The 11,270-nt window shown below is 31.8% G+C and overlaps 1 protein-coding gene across 1 annotated transcript; it reads left to right on the top strand.

Moving 5' to 3' along the window:
- Window positions 1–3,768: 3,768 nt before the first annotated feature.
- LOC131614751 (uncharacterized) lies at window positions 3,769–5,738 on the top strand. The gene is made up of 6 exons (XM_058886307.1): window positions 3,769–3,877; window positions 3,980–4,221; window positions 4,354–4,524; window positions 4,615–4,863; window positions 4,947–5,017; window positions 5,261–5,738. Exons 1-6 carry the CDS (start codon window positions 3,769–3,771, stop codon window positions 5,736–5,738), a joined length of 1,320 nt encoding a protein of 439 aa, XP_058742290.1.
- The last annotated feature ends 5,532 nt before the right edge of the window (window positions 5,739–11,270 follow it).

The raw sequence follows: 11,270 nt of genomic DNA, 5'->3' as shown, positions 1-11,270 counted from the left end.
AATGCTTGTATTGTCATGGAGCCCAAGAAAGCATAATATATTGACATGTGTCCGTCCCGTTGGATAAATATGATATTCATATTCGTCCCTGTCAGATATATTCTAAACGGGTAATCCGCGAGTTTTAAGATACCGCATATATTTATAAATATCCATGAATAACACTATTTATTTTTAAATTATGTTTTGAAAAATTATTTTCAACTTCTAATAAAGACACAAGACGTTATTATCTCATAACATTTATATAAATTTCTCTTAATTTAACAACAAAATTTCATCACATTAATTTCCTTCATTTTCACCAAAGCATAATATCCATACATTTTATTTTTAATAAACAAAAATTATGATATTGTGATTGTGAGTTATGGTGGAAGCGCGAACGACAGATAAGTAGAAAGAATGACACTGATTGTACGGGAAAAGAGTGGTACTGGTTGGTTGGACGGTGAAATTATTGAAGTGAAGTATGGAGTATAGAAGAAACATAAATAAGAAATGGATAATATATATATATATATATATATATATATATATATATATATATATATATATATATATATATATATATATATATATATATATATATGGAGACTAGTTTTTTTAGTTCTTTAGAAGATGAAAAGATTGAGTATAATAACCTAATAATATTTAAGTAATTTTTATAATTTATTAAGAGATACGGATATCCGCAGGTACGAATAACATTAAACTCGTATTTATATCTATTAATAAACGGGTATTTAGATATCCATTTATTTTATTTGTGGATATCTATTAAACTACTCGCCCCGTTGTCATCCCTACTCCTAAGCCACTTTTCACTTTCTTTGGATTTTGGGGATTTGGAAGGGAGGGAATGTGTTTTATTTTAATTATAAATATATTTACATATTTATCATTATATAAGGTAGTTATATTTTTTATTTTAATATAAATTTAATTTATTAAAAAATTAAAAGTTATATTTTGAACAGACTTTATCTTCTTTTTATTTTTCTTGAATTTTTATATCTTCATCTTATTATTATTATTATATGTGTTTAATTTTTATTTTATTTTATGTTTTTATGTTACTTTTTAATTATTGTAATGTTTTTGTTTTTAAAATTTTTTGTTAGACTTTATCGTATTTGACAATTTTTTTAAAAATTATATATTATAATCATTATGTTTTTATAAAATCTTTCATGATGTTCTCTGATTGAATACTTATATTTAGTCAATGAATTGATATTTGAATTATAAATTGTTAATATCTTGAATTTTGTGGTGAAGTTACAAGGATAAAAAAGTAAATTAGTTATAAAATACCTCCATTACTCTTGTGAACAAACATATTTGTAGATAAAATTCCTTCTCTCCCCTCCCCCTTCATATTTTGAACGAAATTTATATGTAATTTAAATCCCTCCCTTCCCTTCCCCTCACCTCTCATCCCCTTAATAAAAATCTCTCCCCTCCCCTCAATTGAACCAAATGGACCCTAAATATCAACCTCATTACATTTATTTCTATTATATCATTAATAATTTGTTCAAAATTAAGAGTTTCTTAATGCTCTCAACGATGTGTAAGTCTATGACAAATTTCTGCAACTAAGTCTCGTTGTTTGATATGCCTCATAGCAAGCCTTAAATTTGGATGACATGGTATAGGGAGCCCACTAAAGTCTCTTTTACAAAATTTCAGGAGATAACTTCTCCAACCAAAAGAAAGATGTAACTAGATGTGGAACGTCTGCTATTCGGATATCATGCAAAATCAAAGTCAGAACCCAATAATCGCCAAGTTATCTTACTTTCAATAAGTGGGCACAAAGCCTGTGTTTTATGAGGATGATGATCAGGCGGAGGATGAGGATTACGATCATGAGATAAGCGAGGGCAATGATGATTTGGATATGAGCAATCTTCAAGGGGATGATGATCCAAGCCAGATTCATATCATTGAGGAGAGATTTTGGATTTGGCCGAAGGAAGCTCGTAAGTTTCTTATTTATAAACTTTTATTTAAGTATACATTTCTACTTTTAATAAATTTATAATTAATGCTAATTAAATTATTGTTGTTTAGATTCAGGCCGAGTCGGACTGCTGCCAAATTTTTATAAATTATATAATTCAGCAGAATTATATAAAAAAATGATAAAAAGTTTTAGAGATATTAAGAGCAAGGATAGAGAACATTGGTTTATGAAATTTCAGGTATACTTAATTTATCTTTTAAGTTTTTTTATTTTAATGACTATTTCATTATAGTTATCTAACTATTTATTTTGATGTCATACAACATTGCAGGAAAAATGTGTATGGGATCCACTGAAAGAGAAGCAGATTAAAAAAATTAGGCAAAATAGCCTTTTTCGTCCCTTAACTTTCACTCAGGGTCCATTTTGGTCCCTCAATTTTTAAAAAGTTCAAATAACTCCTTTATCTTTTAAAATGGTCTCATGTTTATCCTTCAGTTTGGTTCCTTTAGTTGTCTTATGTTTTTATTATCTATGTGGCCTTTAAGAATGCTGATGTGGATAATACAGTATTATATGTTTCTATTCTTCAAGTCTCATTTCCACACTTAGCATCCACTGAAGACGAAAAAGTTCAAGAAGCTCTGAGAACAAGACCATTTGTAGATTGCAATAAGAAGAAAGAGCGAGGATTGACACCACTGAATCACCACAGGTTTATCATTTATAACCCTAAATGGTTGTGATTCCTACTACTGTTGCGCTCTTTGTTGGGTACTTTTTAGGGTTCGTTCGTATTTAGGGTACGTTCGTAAATCAGGGATTGTTATTTTAGGGTTTGTTTGTTCTGATTTAGGCTTTTTAAAACATGATTTTTATTTAGGGTTTGCTTTGCTTCAGGTGTAATGGACGAGTTTCTGAATTTAACCATTCACCATAGTGGTGGATTCGTTGATATTAACAATGGTCAGTATGAAGGAGGAGACATTGCAAAGTTGAGAATAGATGCAAACACGTGGGGTTATTTTGAATTTGTTGGTGTTCTTAAGGAAATAGGTTATAGAGAGTTTGAGAGAATTTGGTACAGAGATCCTACTGAAGGCATGCTTGAATTAGTTAATGACAAATGAGCCTTAGATATAGCTGATCTTTACAGGGTGCATTTAAGGGTTGACTTATATATTCAACACACAGTAGCTGAGCCAAAATTTTGTGATATGCCTATAGAAGCAGAAGAAATGAATGTTGTGAGGGATGAACAAAATGTTGTGAGGGATAAGGATGATATTGCACATGATGAAGAAGAGTTAATTTCAAAAATTTAAGAGGAAGTGGTTATTGGTCAGGAGGAAGCTAATGTTGTGAGGGATGAAGATAATGTTGTGAGGGAAGAGGGCAATGTTGTGAGGGATGAAGAGAATGTTGTGAGGGAAGAGGGCACTGTTGTGAGGGATGAAGAGAATATTGTGAGTGATGAGGGCAGTGTTATGAGGGATGAAGAGAATATTGTGAGGGAAGAGGGCAATGTTATGAGGGGTGAAGAGAATGATAGTGGAGATGATAGTGCTGATGAAAATTATGAGAGTGCTATGGAAGTGGGATTTGATGATTCATCTGATGGTTTTGATGATTTAGAGGAAAAAGATTTGGATGATTTTCTTGAAGATCTAGAGGGGGAACAAAGCAAACAACAATTGGATAATGATGGTTTGGAAGAGGAAATAGGAAATTAAAGTGAGGAACTTGAAAGTGGTTGTGATAGTGAAGAAGGTGATGTTAGAAAGAAGAGTTACCCAATGTTCAATGTGAAGAAGGACATGGCAGATTACAAATGGGAAGTTGGAGTGTACTTTAGGTCAAAGGATGACTTCAAGGAAGCTATAACATCATATGCTGTCCAAAGTGGTAAAAATATGAGGTTCACAAAGAATGACAAAGTGAGGGTGAGGGTTAAATGAAAGGATGGGTGTCAATAGGAAGCCTATTGTGCTAAATTTCCAAATGAAGAAACATGGCAATTAAGCAAATTGGTTGACAAACATGAGTGCAGTAGAGAGTATAATGTGAAAATATTGACCACTAAATGGCTGAGAAAGAGAATTCAAAACTCTCTGAAAAATAACCCAAGGATGAAGATTAAGGACATAAACGCAAAGGCTCAAAAGAGGTGGAATATGGGTATTAACAAGACCAAGGCTATAAGGGAAAGATTTAAAGCTAGAGACATGGTTGATGGATCTTTGCAGAAGGTAATGATGACCAAAGACCATATTTCAAAAGGTTGTATGTTTGCTTTGCAGCATGTAAGGAAAGCTTCAAGTTATCTAGACACATCATAGGTCTAGATGACTGTTTCTTTAAAGGGGATGTGTGGTGGGCAGATTCTGGCTGCAATAGGGAGAGATCCAAATGACAAGATGCTCCCAGTTGCATTTGCAGTTGTAGAAGGAGAGAACAGAGATAGCTGGACCTGGTTTTTGCAGTTGTTGATTGATGACCTAGGTGGTCAAGAAGAGTGTTTGACATACACATTCATCTTAGACCAACAAAAGGTTATGGTTTATATTGTTTGTTCAGAATTATGTCTTTAGTCCTGAATTATATTGTTTGGTTATGCATTATATTGTTATGTGAAATTTCAGGGTCTACTACTAGCAATGGATGAACTTTTGCCAGGTGTTGAACAAAGATTATGTGTGAGGCACCTTTATAATAACTTTAGGAAGAAGTACCCTGGTAAAATGTTGAAAGATGCTATCTGGAAGGCTGCAAGGTCAACATATGTACAAGATTGGGAGAGAGAAATGAGGTCTATGAGACTTATTAGTGATGAGGCATATTTACATATGATGAAGACATCTCAAAGATTCTGGAGTAAATCACACTTTAAGGTAATATGGACCTGTAACTTGCTCTAACTTGAAATCCGAACCTGGCTGTTTGGTTTAATAATGTTGTACTATGTTGTGATCAGGTAACTAACAAATGTGATACTCTACTCAACAACATGTATGAGACATTCAATAGTGTGATCCTTGAGTCAAGGTCCAAGCCTTTAAAAACAATGCTGGAAGAGATCAGGACCTATTTTATGGAGAGATGAGCTAGGAATAGGATGAGGTTTGAGAATTTGTCTGATGATGCAGTGCTGCCAAACATCAGAAAACAAGTGGAAAAAACAAGCACCTACACCAACACATGGATTGTAAGGTATAAATATGCTTGCCTAATTCTTGTATTTCATTATGCATGGGCTGTAATGTGATAATTGGTTATTCTATTATGTAGGATGTCTGATGAACATATTTTTGAAGTTAAGCATGTGCAAGATCCAGCTGACATGTTCATTGTGAACTTGAAAGACCACATATGTTCATGTAGGAAGTGGGAGTTATCTGGTTTGCCATGTGTTCATGTATTGTCATGTATGAATTGTAGGAACTTTAAATTTGAAGATTTCATTCCAGAGTACTATAGGAAGAGTAGGTACATTGCAGTCTACAAACCAATTATATATCTTGTGAATTGTTTAAACTTATGGGCAAGGACACACTACCCAGATGTGCATCCTCCAAAGTACAGAAAGATGCCTGGTAGACCAAAGAAGAAGAGGAATCTTGAACAAGGAGAGCTTGATGGGACTGGCAGAAAAATTAGGAGGACATGTCTGATTGTGAAGTGCAATAGATGCAAGAAGTCAGGGCACAAAAAAGCTACATGTAAGGTGACAGGGCTTGCACAACCAACTACTCAACAAACATCATAACAGACTCCTCAAGGGCCTGCACAACCAAGTACTCAACAAACATCACAACTGACTACTCAAGTTACTTTACAACCAGCTACTCAACAAACATCACAAAAACCTACTCAAGCTACTTCACATGTTGCACAACAAAGTCAACCAGCTTCTCAGACATCCAGAACAAGACAAAGTCCTACAAATAAGGCAACAACAAGCAAGGCAAAAAAGCTGGGTGTGAGAAGGCCACACACTCCTTGGGTACCACCAGGACCAACCAAAAGATTAGGTGCATCAAGAATTGGGCCAACAACTAGGAGGACAACACGAACAAAGAGAACCACATCCAAGAAGAATGTCTAGATTATGTTTTAGATATTTAGCACTCTAGATTTTGTTTTGGTTATTTAGCACTTTTGGAACCACTTTTGGGTTTATGTAACTTGTCTGCTTTGAACATGTTGTTTATGAACATGTGTATTTGAACATGTCTTTTTAAACATGTATCTTTTGAACATGTAATCTTCAAGTCTTAAGTAATCTTGGAACCCAAACTGGTTTAATGCATAACTGTTTTGAACATGTATCTTCAAGTCTTAAGTAGTCTTATGTAATCTTTTGAACATGTATCTTTTGAACATCTAAATTGGATGCATTAAAAATGGATGCATTATAACCCAACAAAATCTATTGCTTCCATTTGTTCAAAATTATAAGACTTAATTGGTACATAATTATACACAACAAACTGCAAACAATTTGTTCATAAAACTGGTACATAACTGGTACAGATAACCAGACAAACTGATACTCTTTCACTAACACATAACCTAAACCGTAAAAAAACAGGTAACAAACAAAATTATGACAATCATCAAGCTACACCATTTTCCAAAATTCATCATCTTCTTCAATTGACTCCGTATCTAATCAGTCTCTTTCCTTATTCCTTCAATTGAGAATCTCATTTTGACAACCTCCTCTTGTATGTGTTCAATATTCTTTCCAAGCTTTTCCAACCTAACCATCATGATTTTCCCATTGTTATCTTCAGATTATTCGAAGAACCACTCGAAAAACCCACACCCATGATGCACAGGTCCCTACATGTCACACACATTCATGTTCAATTTCATAAATCTAAAAAAACCAACACTCTGTGAACAAATAATGTACCTTAAAATGAGGACACCCCCAAAATTGTCTTCCAAAACTCTTAGCCGTCTTTGCCCTTCGTGGAATGGCCTTATCTCCACAATAGCAAACTGGTTTCCATGGCAGATTCGACGTCGTACAAAGCTGGGAGATCAAACTTTCATGGCTTCCTTGTAACATAGATGAAGAAGAAGTGGACGATTTCATTGCTTTGGATTTTTGGAAAACCCTAGCAGCCCCTAATTTCTTCTCATGATGGTTGTTACTCTAGAAACCCAAGCCTCCAATTTGTTCAAACTTGGTTAACGTTATTTTCTATAAAATTCCTTTTAATGAAGGAGAAGAAGCTACACATCATATGCCACGCTAGCAACTCCAAACGGCCGTTTCCATAAAATAGACAGAAAGGACTTACGGGAGACCATTTTAAAAGATAAAGGAGTTATTTGAACTTTTTAAAAATTGAGGGACCAAAATGGACCCCGAGTGAAAGTTAAGGGACGAAAAAGGATATTTTGCTAATAAATTATTATGGCAGAACTGCAAGACGACTTTCTGATATGCTACGGCGTGCAAAGAAATCTTTCAGGAACTTCTTAAATATTAGGAGACTGATGAGTTTCTGACTAAATCTGAAAAAATGCAAAGATGAGGGCGTCTGAAAAAGGGGATTGCCTTAATGCTGTTGGAAGTATAAGCACTGTTGAGCATCTTCGACGCTTGGTAATAATTATTACCACTTTTTAAAGTTATAATTTGAGTTATAATATATATTATTAATTATAGTTAATTTTATTATTTAGACTAAAGAATTGAATAGACCGCCTCTGATGACCGAGCTGGTTATAAAGACTCGGACAAAGAAAACGGGGGGTTTTGTTGACGATCGTACACAAAAGCTTTGGTAAGTTATTTAATTTAATTTACGTTGTTCATATATTTCTTTAATTTATTGACAACTTTTGTGGCGTGATTTTCACGTGGCATGTGAGATGTTGTGGCATGAAAATCATATGACCACTTTAGTTGTGGTGTGAAAATCACGTGGCTATTTTTCATATATTATTTAAGTAAATTTAATTTAAATTATATTTAACTTAATTTTTGTATTGTATGTGTAGGATGATTATCAGACATTGCTTGTACGATTTCTGAATATTAATCCTCAGTATACTTCGAGATCGGGAGAGCCGCTTCATCCAGATGTGGACTTTTATATTTGGAGTGAAGTCATTGGCGAAAAGAGGTCTAACAAGTATTTTTTTTGGTGGTGGAAATTTGGCAGGCGCCTTCAGAAGTGATGACAGAACTCTACATCAAAGAGTTACTGACGGCTAAGGAGATTTAGTCCATTAAATTTGACACTAGAACAGCGAGAAACCATAAGACAATTGGTGGTAAATGAGGCGAAACGCGAGGCAGCGGAACATCAGGCGACTTTGAAGGCCCAAATGGAGGCAATGTAGAGTGAGCATCAGCGGCAAATGGAGGTCATGGCGAATAGGCAATTTGATATGGATGCGCAAATGCGACAATTTATGCAATCGTTTGGTGGAAACCAAAACGTGGGTAGTTATGCATCGACAGATCAGGAGAACGAAAAATGATGATAACATCCTGACCCAGACTGATCATTAATTTAATTTTGTTGTTACTTTTGATTTTGAATTTTTGTGAGATATTAATTAATTTATAATTACATTATATTTAGTGATATTTGATTTATAATTTTAGTTTATTAATTTATATATATTTTAGTTTATTAATTTATATATTTTAATATATTTAGCTTATTAATTTAATTTATATAATTTAGTTTTATAATTAAAAAAATTAGTTTCAAAATGTAAAAAAATAATAATAATTAGTGACGTGATTTACATGTCACGTCGCAACTCACAATAAATTCAAATATTAAAATTCTAATAAGTGCTATTTTGTGACGTGATTTTCACGTCACTAGGTAGTGACATGAAAATTATGTTGCAATTAAAATTGCTTTTTCTGCACATCAACTGCTATGCCCTGCTACGCCTGCTCTAACTAAAAGTGTATGAGTATCTGTGCAAACTTTTAAGACGTCATATTCATGTCACTAATTAGTGAAGTGAATTTCACGTCACTAGTTAGTTGTCACCCGCTCTCCCGCGGCGTAATTAATCTCGTCGTAAATTGTAGTTTGTGAAATGTTTTTGCTTATTGTGGCGTGAATTTCACGTTACTATTGAGCTTTTTTTAATAAAAATATATTAGGAAGCATTTATTATATAAATTTATCATCAATTAGGATTTACATTATTGTCATCGTAAAATTTACTTATATTTAACTAATTTATTTATTTTTTAAATAAAAATCAATTAATTCTTTAACTAAAAACTAATTTATATATATATATATATATATATATATATATATATATATATATATATATATATATATATATATATATATATATATATATATATATATATATATATATATATATATATATATATATATAAGTAAATAATATTTAAATATAAAGTATTAAGTGCCCTATTCACAATCATTAATGCACAAAATTATCCGACTTATATATTACTTAATTATTTCTTTTGTTAGATTTATACATCACTTAAATATTTAATTTGTTAAAGACTTTATTAAGATTGGTTTGTTAGGTTAGGAATATTACATTAATTCGAGTCGAAACAACACAATGATAGATGTTATTCTTTATAAATGATTATAATTAATAAATATTTTATTGAATATAATAATTATTTAAAACAATTAATTTTTATATTATATTTTATTATGATATGATTTAATTTATTTTCAAAAAACCGATCTACTTTGATATATTTTGTTGTTGAATTTATACATCACTTAAGATATATTTTGTTGTTCGATTTATACCTCACTTAAATATTTAATTTGTTAAAAACTTTATTTAGACTGGTTTGTTAGGTTAGGAATATTACAATAATTCCATTCGAAAAAATATAATGATAGATGTTATTCTTTATAGATGATTATAAATAATAAATATTTTAATTAATATAATAATTATTTCTATCCTTAAATTTTAATATTATATTATATTTTAAATTATTTAAATTTATTTTCAAAACATCGATTTCCTTAATCTGCAAAATTTTAATATTAGGATAAAAAAAGTTGTTAAAATTTGGTGAAATGAAAGAGGGTGATATCATGTGTGGACAAGAATATATATGAGTGGGGCTGTGGGGGTGCCCTCTAACGGCGCACATGGGATAGGGTTTGACACTTTAAAAGGCTATACACAAACCCAACAAATTCACATGGCTTCTTCTGTGGGGCCACACACTTCTACCTAACCAATCTCTCCACATGCATCTCTCACGTAGGCTCCACTTACCTTTCTACGGTTCTACCTATACCCAAAATTGTAGGGCTGGGGAAAAGGAAAAAGTGAAAAGAAATCACCTTTCACACCATTTTTGGTAGCCTTAGGTGTTGTATTAATTAGTTGCTTCCTAGTATGATGTTATTCCCTCATCTTAATGAAACTTCACATGTTTCACCAAATAATTGGTAGTTCCTCCGGTCTCAAATATAAGTAAATTTGTAAAAAAGTTCACCCTTTAAGAAGAATGTCTCAATGCATTTAACTCTTACTCTCTTTCTAATTCTACCCCTATTTTTTATTTTGGAAATTGTTGCAAACATTTAAAATGTAAAAAAATATAGGGGTATATTTGGAATAGTGACATTGAATATAATAAATATTAATTTTTTTTTGTTATATTTAAGACCATAAAAATTTTATTTTTTTTCTTATATTTGAGACCGGGAGGAGTATTATTTTTTTTAGAGATTCATGTTCAACTAGATGATGTTTATGACCTTTTATATAGGGAGTTGTTTGTTATGCTAACTAACCAAACAAATGATAGCGAGTTTTTAAAATACTATCATTATTAATTTTAAAATAAACATATACTCATCTTCCTAGTCATTATTATACACAAATTTAGTATGAATTTTGTTTAGATATATAAACTTAATTGTTATTTTTTTATTTTTTTACACGTACTGATAAAGCTAATGATTATTATTGTTTTTTAAACAATAATTTTTTATCTATAATACCTATAATTTTTTATTATCCTAATTTTTTTTATAAGCAACTTTGTATTAAATAGCACAAGGGGTGCTAACCTAATACAAAACAAGGAAGCAAACAGCAACGACAAGCACACTAACGGAAAGAAAAACTAAAGGCCTACCAGCTCAATCGGCCGATCAAACCACAAAACCTTATCCAACTCTAAACCTCTATTGGCAATGATCGAAAACCAATCCCAACCAAAAGATTTAATACCACTAATAATATCATCCACTAGCCACCTCTTATTACAAAAAACCAGATTATT

Source organism: Vicia villosa, linkage group LG6 (assembly GCF_029867415.1).
Source record: "Vicia villosa cultivar HV-30 ecotype Madison, WI linkage group LG6, Vvil1.0, whole genome shotgun sequence".
In the NCBI taxonomy this organism is placed as follows: domain Eukaryota; kingdom Viridiplantae; phylum Streptophyta; class Magnoliopsida; order Fabales; family Fabaceae; genus Vicia; species Vicia villosa.
This window is presented reverse-complemented; position numbering and strand designations above follow the sequence as displayed.